Source organism: Phymastichus coffea, unplaced genomic scaffold (genome assembly GCF_024137745.1).
Source record: "Phymastichus coffea isolate CEN01 unplaced genomic scaffold, Cenicafe_Pcof_1.1 PCOF00121, whole genome shotgun sequence".
Classification (NCBI taxonomy): domain Eukaryota; kingdom Metazoa; phylum Arthropoda; class Insecta; order Hymenoptera; family Eulophidae; genus Phymastichus; species Phymastichus coffea.
In genome coordinates this window covers 539,559-559,258 of record NW_026706932.1, presented here as the reverse complement: position 1 = coordinate 559,258, position 19,700 = coordinate 539,559, and the positions used below count along the sequence as shown (strand labels likewise).

The 19,700-nt window shown below is 34.1% G+C and overlaps 1 protein-coding gene across 2 annotated transcripts in view; it reads left to right on the top strand.

Moving 5' to 3' along the window:
• Window positions 1-19,700, top strand: part of LOC131671233 (uncharacterized) — a 623,217-nt gene that overhangs the window by 125,335 nt on the left and 478,182 nt on the right. The window contains exons 3-5 of one of the 2 annotated variants that reach the window (XM_058947500.1): window positions 10,494-10,713; window positions 10,806-11,003; window positions 11,236-11,355. The exons of the other annotated variant lie outside the window; for it this stretch is intronic. Coding sequence (XP_058803483.1) covers window positions 11,353-11,355 — 3 coding nt within the window. The 5' untranslated portion in view covers window positions 10,494-10,713; window positions 10,806-11,003; window positions 11,236-11,352. The remainder of the gene's footprint in view (window positions 1-10,493; window positions 10,714-10,805; window positions 11,004-11,235; window positions 11,356-19,700) is intronic. 2 annotated transcript variants of the gene reach the window in all.

The window sequence follows — 19,700 nt, the reverse complement described above, 5'->3', positions numbered from 1 at the left end:
AAAAAAGGGTTTTATGACTATGATTAAACAAATATTTCACATAATCAAATACTGAAAATAATCACGACTCGTTCAATAAAAATATCTTACGATTTGTCATTCTGATGGAGCTGTGCAGTTAATTCTATTTCTTCCTTTACCGCGACCTCGCAGCTATCTCGTGCAACCTCCTTTATTTTATTACCCACAGTTCTTTCGTGTTTCTTTAGCGTACTTTGAGATATAGTAGGAATGTTGAGCTCTGACAATATCGTATTAATTTGCGTTTTGCCAGCTCCAGCATCGAGCATACCTATAACGAAAATCATAAGATTATCTTGAGCACTAACAGTGAATTTGTTCAGATCATATCAAAAATTTTAATGAATTACCGATGGCAAGTTTCAAGTTTACGGCATACTCTGTTTGCACCTTTGTATTAGTAGATACAATAAAAAATGCCAAACATTCAAGGCACTGCACTTTCAACATACTGGCAAGTCCATATCGTTTTTCGCTAATTAAATGTCTCAATGACAGTGGCTTATTGCATTTTGTGCACCATAGTTCACGTGCTAAAGTATCTATTTCTACGATTCTACGACCATCACATGAAATTTTGAGCTTACCATACTGCAAGATTAAATTTTTATTATTAAATAAGTACTATACTCTACGTCGATATTGATTTTGTTTCCATTTTCAAGACAAAATAGCAGGTATGACTTACTTTATTAGTAGCTCTTTTTTTCTCACAATTTTCCTTTTTTAGATACAAGTGAACTTATTCTCTGTGTAATTGTACTTTTATTTTAACAAATTGACCATTTTTTACTCGCTCACGATCCATTTTCAACAGTAAAATTAATAAGAACAGTCAAGTACGAGGGTGGTCCGATAAGTACTTAGCCTCACCGCCCGATGGCACCACTCTCACAAAAGAAATATTCTATCACGTAGTACAACCTTCTCGATGGTTACTGTCAAGATTTCAGCCGGATCGGAGTTGTAGTTTATTTTTGAGAGCGTGTGAAAGCAAGTGTGTCCGTTGATTTTTGAAAAATGGAAAAAGAGCAGTATCGGTCGGTGATTCGATTCTTGTCTTTGGAAGGGAAATCGTGCAGCGAAATCAAAAATCACTTGGATGCTGTGTAAGGTGACTCTTCTCCTTCGATGGCGACCGTCAAAAATTGGTTTAACGAGTTTCAACGTGGTCGCACGTTAATTTTTGAAGAGCCACGTCCAGGTGTTCCGAAAATGGCTACCACGGAGGATAACGTGACAAAAATTCACGATCTCGTATTGGCAGATCGACGATTGAAGGTGCGCGAGATAGCTAAGATCGTAGGCATCTCAAAAGACCGTGTGGGTCATGTCCTGCATGAAATTTTGGACATGAGAAAGCTGACGGTGCGATGGGTACCGCATTTGCTCACTCCGGACAACAAGCGCAACCGTGAGACAACTTCAGAGCAATGTCTGACGCTGTTTAAGCGCAATCCAAAGGAGTTTCTGCGTCGTTTCGTGACAGTCGACGAAACATGGATCCACTGGTATACACCAGAGACCAAGGAACAGTCGAAACAGTGGACTTACCCTGCGAAAGTGCTTCGAAGAAGGCGAAGACTGCCCCATCGGCCGGACAGGTGATAGCCACCGTTTTGTGGGATTCACAAAGTGTGATCTACATCGACTACCTGGAGAGGGGCAAAACGGTCACAGGGCTGTACTATGTCGAATTATTGGGCCGATTCGACGTCGAATTGCAGAAAAAACGGCTCTATTTGGTCAAGAAAAAAGTACTCTTCCACCATGACAACGCACCGGCTCACACCTCCGTCGTCGCTATGGCCAAATTGGTCGAATTAGGATACGAACTGCTGCCCCATCCACCGTATTCTCCAGATTTAGCCCCGTGCGACTTCTTTTTGTTTCCAAACTTGAAAAAGTCACTCGCCGGGCAGAAATTTGAGTCGAATGAGGAGGTAATCGTTGCCACGGAAGCCTACTTTTCAGACCTCGAGGAAACGTATTTTTCAGACGGGTTAAACAAGTTGGAGCATCGCTGGGCCAAGTGTATCGAACTAAAAGGAGAACTATGTTGAAAAATAAAACGCCACTTTTTCAAAATTTTCGTTTTTCTTTTGTAGGCTAAGTACTTATCGGACCACCCTCTAACATCCTGATATTAGAAGGGTTATGTTAACTGTCTGGCTCTCGCGAGCGCCTCAATGAATTCAGGGCCGTGCGATACTTTTTGTGTCGTAAGCACCGAGTGCGACGTTACTAGATTCAAAATGTTTGTAATTTCAACAATTTTTTCAAAAATCGCTAAACGTATTGAAATCATCCTTACATCCAATATTAATGCACTAACATAAATAAGATAGTTTTCGAACATACAATCTGCTAGGAATCGATTAATTTAATGGTATTTCGAAAGACTCACGCGGGCCACCCTCGTGATACGGCCCGTCACTGGAGAAACTCCTTAAACAATTAAAATTAAAAAAAATTGCATTTTCGTATCAAACGCGATAAATATATTTAGCAATTCATATTAGCGTCTATGTAGGTAAATTGGAAAACAATTATTTCGATGTAAGTATCTGCCTAATCAAGAAGACATTCTTTCATTCGGTCATATGTTATCTACTTTTGTACGTACTTCATAAATACAGATGACCGAATACATATCCAATAATCCAATATAGAGACCCCGACGTATGTAAATATTCACCGTTTTTATAGAATTCAGCGTTAATGTAAGCTTGACTGTCTTATTGTTAACATGGCAGGTCTTCATTCTGCAAAGAGATTGAAGTGCCAAGACTTATTTAATATTCACAAAAAGAACGTGTATTAGTGTAGAAGTGTAAAATTTCAAAAAATTGGTGATTATGCTGACTATTTACAAATAAAGCTCCAGAATGATGAAATCGATGCGATTGTTAGTGTATCTAGCAATTGCTAAAATCGTATTGTGAATGACCACAACTCAACAGAGCTAGATGATAACAATGAACAACAAGCACATCAACCCGAAGAAATGCAAGTTGATGATACTGATCGTGATTTTCTACTAGATACATCGGCCTGTATTAAAGAATTTAACAATGAAATCATCTGCCAGTTAAAATAACCAGTATCGCCCTTACGTAAAACGCATGATCTGTCGAATACTAATGTTGCAAGGTATGTTCTCAAAAAAAAGAGACAACTTATCTCTTCGTATTCCGAAGCAATAAAGTGAAATATTACAAAAAATATACAATGTGAAAATTAAAGAGACAACAAGTGATACGAATAACATTTCTACTGAACTACAAGAAAACTTTTCCAAAGCTTTTAATAACTGTTCAACGATCTCTGAAAAAATAAGACTTCTGATAATTGTAGCATCTGTATTATCGAAGTTTCAAATTTTAACAATGTTTCCACAAGTAATTGTTATATGATAGATAAAACAAGAAATCTTGCTTCGAACGGAGGTAATAATTAAAAAACCATTATAATACATACGTATTTAGTCTCCGAAATCCATGTAATAACTGGAATTTATAATTATTTTTAGGAATTTATTGCGAGCTAGATAAATACAGTGGGCATCCAATAGATGAAAGAACGAGAGATATTGTCATGGAATATTTTTAAACGATGATTTCAATTGTTCTTGACAAAGTCCAAATAAATCAGACGTTATTACAGTAATAGAAAATGATAAAAAAGTAAAAAAAGTAAAGCAGTTTTTGACTCGAAGCATGAAAGAAGTTTATGTTTTGGTAAAAAAAGAAAATCCTAGAATAAAAATTAGTAAATCTAAGTTTTATTCCATGCGTCCAAAGTATGTTTTGATCAATCAATTAAATGAAGTGTGCTTATGTACATATTGTGCTAAATATGAATCACTTTTAATTGCTTTAAAAAATTTCATCGGTCAAAATAATATCAATATTTCAACTGTACGCTCTAAAGTTCTATCATTAATTCATTAAGTCGTTTTTTTGTGAGCGTTGATTGAACAAAAAGTTATTTGTTTATTTCAAAAATGGCAAAAACAGAGTTTCGAGCGGTGATAAAACATTTTCATTTGAAAGGCCTTACACCAAAAGATATCACAGTTGAGTTGAACGCCGTTCATGGCAAGTCTGCCCCTGTGTTTAAGATTGTTTATAAGTGGGTGAATGAATTTAAATGAGGCCGTATAACAACAAAAGATGAACTTCGTTCAGGACGCCCCGTAGAAATGAGTACGCCCGAAATGGTCAACGAACTCCACGATATGGTGTTGAGTGATAGAAGATTAAAATTGCGAGAATTAGTTGAGACCACATGGGTATCAAAGGGTACAATCATTTCAATTTTGCATCGAAAATTGCGGATGAAAATAATATCAGCAAGATGAGTGCCGCGTTTGTTCACTGTTGAAAACAAACGAACCCGCGTGGTCACCTCTGAGGCTCTTTTGGCACGCATACATACGTCGTAATCCGGAAGAGTTTTGGCGTCGACTCGTAACTGTAGCCGAAACATGGGTACACCACTACACTCCTGAAACCAAAGAACAGTCCAAACAATGGATTGCCGCAGGAGAACCAGCCCCAAAGAAGGAAAAAACAGTAAAGCCAGCTGGCAAGATTATGGCTACGGTTTTCTGGGATGCGTATGGAATCATGTACATCGACTACATGGAAAAGGATCAGACGATTACTGGACAATATTATGCGTCATTATTAGGTTAGCTGAAAGAAAAAAATGAGAGAAAAACGTCCTCACTTGATCAAAAAAAAATGCCTTTTTCTTCAAGACAATGCTCGAGTTCACACGTGTGCAGTTTCAATGGCAAAAATTAACGATTTAAAGTTCGAATTAATTGACCATCCACCATATTCGCCTGATTTGGCTCCCAGTGACTTTTTCTTATTTACTAACCTCAAAAAATGGCTTGCCGGACAACGATTCACGTTAAATGAAGAAGTCATTGCCAAAACAAATGCCTATTTTGAGGGTTTTCAGAAATTATATTTTTCTGATGGCTTAAAAAAACTGTAAGGCCGTTTAATAAAATGTATCGACCTTCAAGGAGATTATGTTGAAAAATAAAAAAAAATTACATACGCAAAACTTTTTTTTCCTTCTTTTTGTAAAGACTTATTGACCCCCCCCCCCCCCCCCCACCCTCGTATTATAATCATTTGTTGATGCACATAGATTTTGCTGAAAATTGGTCTGTTATATTAAAAAATCCAGTTTAAGGAAATCATTGGGTTAATAAACAGATTTCATTTCAATTTTTACTGCAGTATGCTATGTAGGTGACATTACAAAGAGTTATACTGTAATTGGCGAAGATTTAAAATATGATTATTCTCATGCATTGTTAGCAATACAAAAAATTCTCAAAGACATAACCAGATACACACAAGAAATGTACGGAAATTCGATTCAATCTATTACCTTACTGTCCGATGGCGCTGCAAGTCAATTTGAAAACCGTTTTCAGCTGAATGAAATTTATATTTAAAAATAAATAAAAAGTGGATATTTTCAGCTACAGGTCATGAAAAGGGTTCTGTTGATGGAGTAGGTGGCTTGATAAAACATTATGCAATAATGCATAATTTGCACAGTTCCGAATTTGATACTATTCAAAGTGCTGAAAGTTTTGTTGATAACGTAACAAAATACTCAACGTCAATAAAGCTGATTTTAATGGAAACTGCAGAAATTCGCGATTTTCGTAGTAGTCAACAAGAGCATAGAAACATTTGCCAGAAATATGTGGGTATTTAGCGTTGTCACATGTGGAAATCTGTTGTCACGGAAAGAGGGAGCGAATGTTTCATAGCTCGAACGGCTGCTCATCCTTGGATTCAAGTGAAAAAAATGAAAAAAATAAAATAGCCGACAAGAAGAAAAAAGAAAAACGAAATAAGATAAAAAAAAGTGAAAATTGTAGCTTGTGACGAGAGCAGGCCGTGTGCCGGTTTCTCGTCTGCGTTTCTCCCTCCTCCACTCGGCAAGGCGTGGTGGCCAACGTTGGGCGCATTAAAGTATGCGCCTAACACTTGGCCTTTTTGTTTCAGCGCCAAGGACGGGCCAGCGCAGTTGAGCGCAGAAAAATTGAAGAGCGCGGAGAGAGTGAGAGAAAGAGAGAGAGAGAGAGCGAGCATTAGGCCTATGCAGAGATAGGCAGGCGCGCGACGCGTGACCGATAATCGGCACGTCGCGTGCCGCCTAACTAATAGGTCAGGAAGGGAGAGGAGCGAACGCCGCTGAGCGGCCGCGAGACGAGCGCGAGAAAAAGTGCGTGCATGAGTCCAAGTCCAGTCCAAGACAGTACAGAGAGTGCAGGTTTTGGGATAGTTGGAAGGAAGGCCAGCTCTACCAGCAACAGCTTTATCCTCGATTACGGTCAGTCCCGTTTGCAAGGAGAACCGACGTCGCCTGCAGATTTTGGATCTACAACCTCGACCGACGTGTCCTGCAGATCTTGGCCAGCAACTACAGCCAGCATCGTTCGGCAGCAGTCTGACCAGCAGCGACGACCGACACTCCCTGCAGCAGTGCTTCGTTAGAGGTTCTCTACGTTGCGAGGAACATTAACAGGAAACGTCAAACCTTCTTTTCTTCTTTCTCTCTACACTCTCTCTCTCTGGAGATGCGACGACCGGTACGCGTTGAATAAGATAGCCAGGCATTCACGTGCCGGCTATCTAAAGGTTCGCGTTTAAATTTAATTCGTAGTAGAGTAAATGGCGACCGGCGAATTATCCAGGCGCCCACGTGCCGGGCAATTCATCTGGAATAGGTTCGCGTAATTTTTAAGTAAAATTGTAATAGGTTAAGTGCACGATTAGGTATTAGTTAGGATGAAATGCGAAATATTTATTTGTGATTATCTTAAGTAGTTTACTGTTCTATTTTGCAGTTAGTTGGTCAATAATTTAGATTATCTTATGCGCGCGTATGTTTATGTAAATAGGTATTAATAATAATAGGTTGTAAGTGTGATTTGATTTCTGTCTTTACATAATTTATTTATTGACCTCCCCTCTATTTTCTCCCTCAATTGCCTTGAGCGAAAGTGCCTCACTTACCCCGCAAAAGAATTGGTGACAAGGAGAGAGTATTGTCACAAGCTAAAAAAGTGAACTAAGTTGTTGATATATCATGTAAATTTAGTCTATTTGCACATATATGAATAAATAAAAACGAACGATTTATTTGATTCACATGCTATTACATTTATATTCTTCACCTACACAGTCGCTAAAATCAATTGCTGAATAATTTATTGCGTTTGACACGAAAATGAATTTTTTTTATTTTAATTTTTTAAGCGATCTGGGGAAAAAAACCAAATTTCGGATACATAGATTTGAAGGTCCTGGTACAAAGAACCTACAAAAAAAAATTTAAGAGATAAAAAAGATGGCCATTTTGAGATAAACGGTTTTTTTCAAAGATCCACTTTTTCCAAAAATGCATTTTCTACCGAAAAATGCATTTATGCACATTTTTAATAATGTATACTTAAAGAGCTTCATTTCCGCTATAAGTAACATAAAAACTATTTTACCGTGTCGAATAATAAAAGAAATATTGAATAACCAAAATACAATCAAAAAATTTTACTCAAGTTTCTCTTTTCAGCAATGCATTTTCCGATTGCATAATTGACGCAAATATGCATCTGAGAGAAAAATAAAAAATACGGGTATTCTTATTTTTGACCTAGAACAATAAAATAATACTGTGGAGTAGCTTCGTGACAGGTCTGCATGGAGCTTTGCATGATCTAAGATGAAATCGGCCAAAAGAAACGTACGTACTTTTTATCGTTTCATGTTCGTATGCATTGATCGGAACACGGCGATTTTGACCATTAGGAGTGTAAGATGGTTTGTCAACCTGTACGCAGCTTTTGCTTACATTTAGTTGCCATTGTCCATTTTCATCCTTGTGAATTATTCTAAAGAGGAAAAAAATAAACTTTTACTGTAAACCTTCACTCGTCTTTTAATTTCAATAACACTTTCCAATCATCCAGAAGAATTTTTTTCTTTATTTAGCTAGATGAAAGATATCTGAAAGAAAGAAAAACTTTTGTAATAATTAATGTAAACAGTGAAGGTATGAACATTGATATGTCAGAAATAGAATACTGACTGTCACATATTCAGAATTCGTTAGTTTCCTTCTGCAAAAAATTGGCAAAGTATGATTCTTCAAGAATTCCACTGGATAACTCTTCATCATTTGAACCAATGTTTTCCACAACCTCTGATCTCTTTGGTTTATGCTTAGTTGTTTTGCTACACTTTGGTCCATTACGAGTATTCCGTAGTAAACCAGAAATGAATTGGTGTAATTTTTTTTCTGTGAGAGTCACTTAGGGAACACCGGAAACAGGTTCAGGATCACTGGGTTTTTCAGCAACAAAACGAGCTTGTTTTGATTGTTTTGCCGAAAGTGTTGACACATTGTCAAATATCAATTTTCCTACAGTTATAAAAAAATTATATTTATATATCGTAATAAAATACATTTTTTTATTTACTTTCTGTATGAAATGTTTTTATGTATACTTTGCTAACACAGTAATGTATACATATCTGAAATTGAATTTTAGTGTCGAAACAAAGTCTTCAAATTACATAATTTTACTTTAAGGCGACGTCGGACGATTGAATCGACTCGAGGGGACTCCAGTTAATCCAACTTTTCTCTGAAATTAATAATTCTATTGTACTGAAACTTGGTAGGAACATTAAGAAGATAATAATAAAGAGCACTCTGCTTTTATTTTTTCGAAATTCATATCCAAAAAAAAGATGTCGCGGTTTTTTCCGATTTCGATTTTCTTTCGAAAAAATGAATTTTTTGAGCTGAAACTTTGAGGGAACATAGAAAGTATGATTCTAATGGGTGCTCAGGATCCATTTTTTCAAAAATCGACGAAATAAAAAAAAATTACAGGTTTTTTTCGACTCTCGGTTTATTTGAGTTTTTCCGGAAAAACTTGATAATTTGTAGTGGAACTTGCAAAAAGCATATCATACTTTCCATGTTCCCTCAAAGTTTCAGCCCAAACAAATAATTTTTTTCGCGAGCAAACCTTAAAAAACCGATATTGGAAAAAACCGCGAAATATTTTTTTTTGGCTTCGAAAAAATAAGAATGGCCCGCCGTTCGTTATAATCTCCTTGACATCCCTACCAAGTTTCAGTGCAATCGGATTATCATTTACTCGTAAAGTTGGAATAACTGGGAGTCTGCTCGGGTCGATATAGTCGTCAGACATCGCGTTAAAATGTGAATAACCTCCATCTTTAAAGTATTAAGGTTTGTACATTACTGTATTCAAATTTTACTTACTTTTGCTCTTTGGTTGTGGCGTGCTTGATTTTATTCCTTCAGTGCACAAAATGCTGTCATCGCTTTTTAAATTTTCCTCTGTATTTGGATTCAATGAAGACAGTCAGGACTTTGCTTCGTATGAGAAACAATTAAAGTCATCATCGAAATCTTCGTTAAAATAACCTCTGCCACTGGTTATTGTTATTATAATATAAAACAATATTACATACGAATAAGATGTTTTTATTTTGGATGGCTTTTTAATTTGCATCTCAACCTATATGAAAACACACATGGAAATGTAGATGAAAATTTATTTGCTAAAACATTTTAAAAAGAGCAGCCAGCATTTTACATTGAAAATTAATCTTTTAAATTAGCATGCAGACAATAACGAATATTAAAAGAAATTTTTGCTACATAAATTGCTTAATACATTGAGATGTAAAAAATATATATAAAGATCATAAAACTCGAATGACTTCTACATCCATGTATTCACTCTATTCTAGACTTTTATGTTGAATGAGTATATATATTTTTTACATCTCAATGTAATAAGAAATGTATGTAATAAAAATTTCTTTTGATATTCGTTACTGTCTGCATGGTAAATTAAAAGATTAATTTTCAATATAAGATGCTGGATTCTCCCTATAAAATGGTTTTGCTTTTTATTGAATAAAGTGAATACGTAGATGAAAAAGTCATTCGAGTTTTATGATAATTAATAATACATTTTTCTATAATGAAAATTATATTACATTATATATATATATATATATATATATATATATATATATATATATATATATATATATATATATATATAAAGACTTAGTTTCAATACCTAAGATTTTTATTGTCAGTTCTACTGGTTTATTTTGATCATTTTCCCACAGAATAGTATATACTAAATTTTTGTTAAAATCATCTGATTGGTTTGATTGGAACTCAAATATAACCTTGACAGGTGTCACGTATTTTTGATTATCTTGTAAATACTTGATTTTCGCATAAAATTCTGGCTGATCCATCGCTACACAAGAATTTTCTAATAACTGTAAACTTATACGCAGAAATACTCAAAACTCAATTAATTGACACTAAAAATCTAATTTTGACAATAGAATCTTTCTTTGTTTCAACAGAACAAAGAAGTCAAGAATCACAAAAGAAAAGAAGTCAGAAGCCGATTTCTTTTAAAACCACGACTTTTTGTGTATGTATAGAAGTGAACTCTCCTCAGCTTTTCATTGAGCAATGAACATGGAGTATACAGATGTCTAGATGATAATCAAGTAGTGCGTCCATAATAATAGTCTTTTGCAATCACGCATGAATTCTAAAAAAATCATACAAATTATTACAGTAAGTATTATAAAAACAATCGTTTAAGTTATTGCAAAGAATTATATTTCTTGCAAAACCGTTATGATTATAGAACTATTTTGTTTATAAAGGAACCTAAAACGAAATGGAAAGTAGTAGTAGTGTCAACGATACAGCATCGAATATGATAAACTTGAATGCAACGTTAACTGAATTTGACGTTAATGTCTTACATTCAATAAGCACTGCAGGTATCGATACTTACATTAGAGGATTGCGAAATTCTTGTTCTGGGCCATCAGATGATAAGGAACATGACACCTCAGAAGGTAAAAAAATTAATCAATAAATCATTTGTATCTAAAATATGAACGTACTTTTATTATTGTTTTGTCAATTTAATAATTAATAAAGGATAGGCATTTATTCTATAAGCAATATTACATTATTCAATACTGCTGATATTCCTTTTTATATTTGATCATTATTTTTTTTGTAAGAAAGTATAAAAATGATTCGAACTAAAACTGGGTAACTATTTATAAAAATTCTAATTTTCAGTAACAGATAATATGCAAAGAACTGCACAAGATAGCTTTGTTATCTCAATGACAAATAGTAATTTTAATGCTGTCTAAAATACATCAAATTCTAATCAGGATGTTCGATTAGATTCAAATGGTAATATAAATTATTGATACAGGAAAAAAATATTTATTAGGCACAATTAACTTGATATTATAGTATGTTTTTTCGGTTGATAATAATATATTTCATGTTATCTTATATCAAGTGAATGGATTTTTCATTAATGGCGATGAATGGCTCCTGAAAAATATTGTAAGTTACTTTCTACTTATGAATGTTTGATGAGCATGTAGAATATCATTTAATAGTGATTTATATATAAAAATATCATATGCATTATAACTGCATCTAAATCTATGCAATTAATTTATTAAACACAAGAAAATTGTTTTCATATTTTGGTTGTCAAATCTGGGAAAGATTTTATGTGGACGAATAGAGCTACGATAAGAATTCAGTTGTAAGATTTGATTTTCTTCGTTTAAATAAGATTGGTCAAGCGTTATATTTGAGAATATCAAGTTTCAAATAAAGATTTAATAAAAATGAAATTTATGGCATTTCATAAAATAGATAAAGATTTTTAAGAATTAAAAAATATAGTGGAATTTCATAAGTAAGAAATTATATCATTTCATAAAACAAGGGTGATTGGGCTCATATGGCCCCGGTCACATAGGTACATAGGAATGCGGATGGATACGGACGCGAATCGCAACTCTAATAATATCACTAAAAATATCTAGTTCGATTATTTAGTTCCAACACTACCGGTAGTGAGCAAAAGTGACTGTTGTTTAAAACTGTAGCGCCAAACGTACCACATTTAATGTTCAGATGTTAGGTCTACAATGTACTTTTCAAATTCTCATGAATATTGCTTATTGATGAGTATGCTAATGTAAAAAAAGTTTTTGGGATGATGAATACATATCATTTATATATATTTTCTTCTTCTTCTCATATATTCAAGTACTTCCATAAAATTAAGGTCTAATTCCACTAATCGTAGTTGAAAGTCTATCAATTCTCTATCATTTGCCATCTTATAGACTGCAATAATGTAAAGGTTAGATAGGCGTTCATTAAATGTGGTACGTTCGTCGCTACAGTTTTAAACAACAGTTACTTTTGCTCACTACCGGTAGTGTTGGTACTAAATAATCGAACTAGATATTTTTAGTGATGTTACTAGAGTTGCGATTCGCATCCGTATCCATCCGCATCCGTATGTACCTATGTGACCGAGGCTTATAAATTTTAGAAGTATTACATTGAATAACTTGATAATAAATTTTAAATAATTGGACGTATTTAAAAATATTGTGATAATGACTTAAGTCCCTTGAATAAAATCTTTTTCCCTCATCCCTTCTTATGGAGGTAAACTGACAGGCGAATAGGCATTGCAAAACTATAACTTGGTGACTTTTGTGAAATCAATTACATGTAGTCAAGTATTGTACACTCTGACTGCAATTGTTCGCTTTCGAATAAGCTACGTGCGTTTACTTGTTGGGCTTTATTGAAAAGACAATTATGCACCTGCGTCTTATAAATACAATTTAAATACATCAAACAAGGGCACCAAACAAGGGCAACAAACAATGCATCAAACAAGTAAATGCACGTAGCTCATTCGAAGGCGAACAATTGCAGTCAGAGTGTACAATACTTGACTGCATGTAATTGATTTCACAAAAGTCACCAAGTTATAGTTTTGCAATGCCTATCGCCTGTCAGTTTACCTCCGGAGGTATGAAGAAAAAAGATGATGTTTTATTTAGAATCTGCACAGGTGTAGTATGATATAGTATATTTTCTGCTTGAGTCAACATAACAAAATGTTTAAATATACACATACGGGTTATTCTTAGCTATTTCGATTGACTTATAACCCTTAGGTTACGGATTTTTTTTTTTTAATTTGGCACAATTGTTGTACACATGAAAGTGAGATTTTTCCCAAATTTTGACGTCGATACATTAATTATATAAAAAGTTATTAAACAATTAAAGAAAAATGATAAAAAATTTTCAAATGGCTATATTGTAAAAACTAATAAAGATATCGAAGTCGGATTTTTTTCAAAATACTTATAATACCTGAAAATTTTGAAATAATTACAATAATAAACAATAAAAATTTTTTTTCAACAGTTATTAACTTTTTGTTTAAACAATTGCTAATATCTCAATAAGTATATGTTTTTTTTTAAATTCTTGCTCCTGCGTGTTCCTGAGGATTTTTGCTATCGAAATCAATCATAAAATTCAAGGGCCCGACATATCGGAAGGTGTAGCCCTAACCAAAAGAAAATGCCTCGGTGTACGTCGCAACAGCAACGTTACGTCTTCGTGGTCTTACGCTGAGGCGTTTTCTTCTAATTAGGGCTACACCTTCTGATATGTCGGGCCCTTGAATTTTATGATTGATTTCCATAACAAAAATCCTCAGGAACACGCAGGATCAAGAATTTTTCAAAAAAAAAATATACTTTTTGAAATATTAGCAATTGTTTAAACAAAAAGTTAATAACTTTCGACAAAATTTTTTATTGTTTATTGTTGTAATTATTCCAAAAGTTCAAGGTATTATAAGTATTTTGGAAAAAATTCGACTTCGGTATCTTTATTAGTTTTTAGAATATAGCCGTTTGAAAATTTTTTATCATTTTTGTTTAATTGTTAATAACTTTTGATATAATAAATGTATCGACATCAAAATTTGGAAGAAATCTTACTTTCCTATGTACAACAATTGTGCTAAATTGAAAAAAATCCGTAACCTAAGGGTTACAAGTCAATCGAAATAGCCAAGAATAACCCATATATCACATGTGCTTCTGAGTGACTGGCAAAGAGAACAACAAGATTCTCTTAGTAGTAGGCAATTTCCACGTGATGGCAATTATATTCCAAGCTTGCATTGTATTTTCTTTATCCTTTTCCAAACAATTAAATACAAATTGAATTTGACATAATGTAAATTCAATTTGAAATGTGTTTTGTGTGTCTCTTTGAAAATTGAATTTTGTGTGTCCATTTGGAAATTGAGTTTTCTAAAAATTAATAATTTTCTAATCAACTTACAAGGGAAGGCAGGGAGGTGTCCGTCACCGATTTTCTTTAAACTTTGCATACGATTAGAGTATCAAAAAATATTAGACACGTATTTTTTTTAGCGGCCCATACGGTAATTTAGGTCGTAAAAACAGGGTTGCCAATTATAATTATCTACATACGCTTGAAGTGCATAAGTTGGCGAGACGCTAAATTCAAATTATCATATCTCGGTGAAAGAAAAAGATATCTCAACGATTCAAAATTCATTTTGAAGGGAGACTCAAACTTTAAGATATATTAATTAGTTTGACCGAAAAAAATTATCTTATGATCTTACATAACCTCAAATATGTGTAAAAGTCGTGTTTTTTGCACTTGAAAAGATTTACAGTGTTTCTTTTGTAATGTTTTTCGTTCTTTCAAATGGGAAACTCAGTTTTTTGGGTCCAATTCCAAAAGCTGGCCCAAATCTGGCTCAACTTGAAAATTTCAAATGGAAACTACTGTTGCTTATGGCAGATTCGAATTATGGGGGAAATTACACGTTCAAATGTGATATCAAATTTTACCGAAAAAATTTGTATTTCGAGTCTCAAAGTGGCACCAAAAATAAAAACCTGTGGTTTTTGGGTTATTTTTGAATTTTTGACTTTTTGAATTTCACAAATTTCGCTTGTTTTTGTTTCTTAATTTTTTTCTATTGTTTATTATAAATATTATGCAATTTTTTTTGAAAAATGATTTTTACACAGTTTTTCTGGCTCAACAAATAATTTTATTTTAGTTAAAAATTTTTCTGAAAAAACTGTTATCAACCAGTTGACAGTTTATTATGATTTCTGTTATTATTAGGAGATGTATTATTATGAATTGTTATTGATTTTCTTATGTTCCTCATCGTATTGTATACCTATAATCCATGTATTACATTGATGCATATGAATATAAAATCTTATCACCAAATAAATAATTTTGTATTTTGACAGCATTGATTATATATATAACAATAATAGTAATAAAAATATTGCAGACACTTTGTTGTTATTCTTTTATTGACCACTGCAAATGCGGAAACCGCGATTGATTAATCATATTGATACTAATATGCGGAAGCAGTGCCGCAATAGTTAACCACTGGATATTTTTGACAATGTTGTTCGGTTTTTGTTATCTTTATAATATTATTTTATTTTGCTCATAAGGAAAAATATAAAAACACGTTTTATGAAAGGTCGAGTTTAGTTTAAAATTGTACTTGTATCACATAACACCTGTATATATTGTAACGGGAGTTATTTTCTTCGTAAGCGAATCACTGTCTGTTAACAAAATATCTATGTCGCTGTTGTTACCTTCCTTTTGGCTAGCTCCGTGCCGATAGTGCAACCTGAAAACGAGCGCGAAAGCACGGGACAACGAAGAAGAGCGACGGTTGCAGGTTCTCAGAAAACGTTACGAAGGAGAAGGGAACGTAGAGAAAGATTTGGTGTAATCGAATAAATTCGCCGCCTTACTTAGTACAATCACAGCGGGTTTTATTCGTTATTTATTTACAAACTAACGCGCATTCCGCAATGACCGAGAGATTCGAGGCGCACGGTCTACTTAAACATACGCGTGAGAGAGAGACAGGTGATATAACTTCGGGCGGCACGTAGCCTGCGCAGTCTTCCGCACGCAAATATTATTATACCTAGGTGAACTCACGCGGACGAATGCTGCTGCAGACAGCTTCGTCTTGTAGTCCGAGCCTGATTTCGCGAGGGTCGTCGCCCAGGATTGCTGAAGCCGGGAGAACTACGATCGGTTTTTCGTGTACTGTGGGCGATGAGCCGGGTCCCCTCGCTCGGATGATATCTTCCAATCCGGTCGCTCTGATACGATGGTTGCCGCAGAACACTCGCCTCAATTATGACACTCTCTCTTCGCGATAACTGTTCCACCTCACTCAATTACTTCACACACCAAAATTATAACAAGAACAGAATAACAGGACAATGGATCTTCATCCGCGTGCTACCCCCTTGCCGGTCTCACATGTACTCTCCCGAGCCCGCGTGTCGTAGCTATCTCTCTCTCTCTTTCTCGCTGCGCGGGTCTTTTGCGCATGGCGCGCTATTTCAAATTCCGCTCATCTACCCCTTAACGAGCCTACTCGTTACAATATTCAGTAAGTGCCAATGCATTTAGATATACAATTCATATAAAAGATTGTTCATAAAATTATTAAGACTACTTGAAAAGAATTAGTTTTACTATTATCGAAAATTCTGTGCTCAGAATTTGATTGCGTGACTTTTCAAATCAGACTTTTCACTATTTGTACATATTGGATACTATATATATTTAAAAAATGCCTGTTGATGCAAAAGTTGTAACAACCTTACTTTCAATGACATTTGATCGGAGCAATAATGGCGAACCAAAGTTTTTAATCAGGGACGAAGAAATGCAATTGCACAACATACTGGAGAAAATAATAAGACAGCATGCAGAAAATTCTGATGTTGATGTTCAAGAAGAAACGATATTGTATTTTTGCGATGAAAATGAAATTTATTCAGAAGCTATTGAGTACATGGAAAACGAAGAATCTGAGGATTTTCTAGAAGAATTAAATAATCCATGTGAGCAAGACAAAATTGACTTTAAATATAAAGAAGAAGCAGTAAAGTTTTGATTGAGTGGAAAAGGTAAGCCTTATTCATTTAATACTGTAAAGCACAAATACAAACAAGTAACTAGCGAGCGACAATTACGACGATGGAAACAGCAAGTTGAAGCAGGAGGCAGTAGATATGATAAATTATTCAAGATATCAGAATATGTTTTTAATAATTTTAATGAAGCTATGATATCGAAGATGACTGTACATGATATTGATTTGAAAAGATGGGCTTTACAAAAAAAGCTGAAATAGCTATGCCTTTGTTCAAAGCATCGAATTGGTGGATCTGGCAATTAAAAAAAAACATAATATAGTATCTCGAAAAATCACTAAATTTGTTACAACAGATTCATTGAAAAATATTGATGAAATTGAAAATCAATGTGAAACTTTTAGAGTTGAAATTAAACAATTGCTTACAAGATACGGTGCAAGCAATGTATATAATTCTGATCAGAGCGGATTTAATTTTGAGATTCACAGTGGTAGAACATTAAATTATATTGGACTGAAAGAAATTCAAAGCATAGCACAATCACTGTCTTCCTTAACAAACAGCTACACTATTTAACCTGTTATATCAGCAGAGGGTAATTTGCTTTCACCTTTATTTTTAGTATTGAAAAAAGCAAGTGGAGACTTTGGGCCTCGAGTTAGACAGACATTATTTACACCAGAAAATGTATTAATACGAGCTTCTACATCTGGAAAGCTTTCTAAGCAACTGCTTCAGACGTGGATGCAAGAAGTATTTTTAAAAAATACTGGGAATTCATCGGTCTTACTTTTAGACTCTTGGAGTGGGCAATGTATTAATACCGTACAAGAAGTTGTATCGGAACAAGTAAGTTTAATGGTAATGACAATACCGCCTGGCACTACAGGTAAAATTTAGCCTTTGGATGTTTATGGTTTTCGATTCTGGAAGAATTTTGTAAGAAAGCTATCTGATTTTATTATTTCAATGCCATACAATATCAATTTACACGAAAGAAATTTTATCATAAAAATGCAATCCCTCGTACATAATCAGTTATCTTCTCCGAGATATCATAATACTTTTAAGTATGCATGGTTCAAAAGTGGTTATATTGATAGACCTCCAAAATTTGATAATCCTGTTGAATTTTGCTTTGCCATAAAAGAAGAACCTGTATGTACCTACGAAGATAACATTGCAATAATAATTTGTAGTTGGTGTAAAAAAAGTTGTGCTTCAATCATTTTTTTACAGAGTATCATTATTGTAAGAATTATATACTATAATTATATAAAATAATTCTCAAAACTATCAAACATATGTACGGGATAAATAGAAAGTTGTATTTTATATATGTTAATATGTATATGAATGTAATTATTAAAAAAAATAAATAAATATTATTTATAATAAACAAAATATATAATAAAATGTTTTTTTATTGCCACTTTGGGACTCAAAATACAAATTTTTTCGATAAAATTTGATATCACGTTTGAACGTGTAATTTCCCCCATAATTCGAATCTGCCATAAGCAACAGTTGTTTCCATTTGAAATTTTTAGTTGAGCCAGATTTGGGCCAATTTTTGGAATTGGACCTAAAAAACTGAGTTTCCTATTTGAAAGAACGAAAAACATTACAAAAGAAACACTATAAATCTTTTCCAGTGCAAAAAACACGAATTTACACATATTTGAGGTTCTGTCCAAGACGTAGTCTCCTCATAGCTTGTCGAACCTCTTGTGCTGTCTTGTGCTCTTTTTACGTATAAAAGTCTTTGATTGTTGCTGGCCCAAACCCACTTGAGTGTTGCTTTGCCTGGACGAGCTTTAAATTCTTCCATTATATTGAGGAGACCAATTTTGCAATCATTGAACAAAGTCACAGCCATATCCACCCAAGTTCCAGTACAGGACGTCCATTGAATAAAGTTTTTGGTAATAGTTTCCATATACAGTTGTTGAAGCTCTCATTATTATTTTGAGTAAAATCTCCGCAACATCTTTCAAGCAATTCATTGTCTGTCAAAGCCTCGTACAATGGTTCCATGGCATCCATCACAGCACTTGGAAGTGATTTTTTGTGATTGATGCTTTTTTCGTTTTATTCAGCCTTGGCTTTTTGATATCCCCACCAGCTGTTTTGTCCCACTGGGCGAAAGTGATGCTCTGGGTTTCCATCAGTGGAACTCTTATGGTAGTACGTGGCCCAAATGGAATTTTTCATTTCTTGCACTGTTGTCGAAGATTTGTCTGGGATAGCATTCCCATAATAAACTATAAATTGATCAATCAACTTCAAAGCAAGCCTATCTCTTTCACCGATAGTTTTTCCATCTGACAACTTTTGATTTCCAAGACTTTTTTTCCAATTCCTGAGCCGAGTACCCATTCCCCTCTGCACATGGCCAACGCATTCTTTCTTGCTAGTTACTAATTCATTTCCAATAAAGATATTTGTTTTGGATTGCCAATGAAACTTTGCAATCACCATCTCCAATGTAGAATTCAAGCATGATCCCCTTCGCAAACAATATTTCAAGTATTTCCAAGATGTCATCGACTTTCATTTTACCAGCACAACCAACATGAATAACCTGACACTTACAAGGAATGGTACCCAACCTGAACTCACCGATTTTGATGATTCTGATACACATTGTAGAATATAAAAAAATAAGAGACACGTATTTTTTTTTTATCGGCTAATTTTCACTTTTAA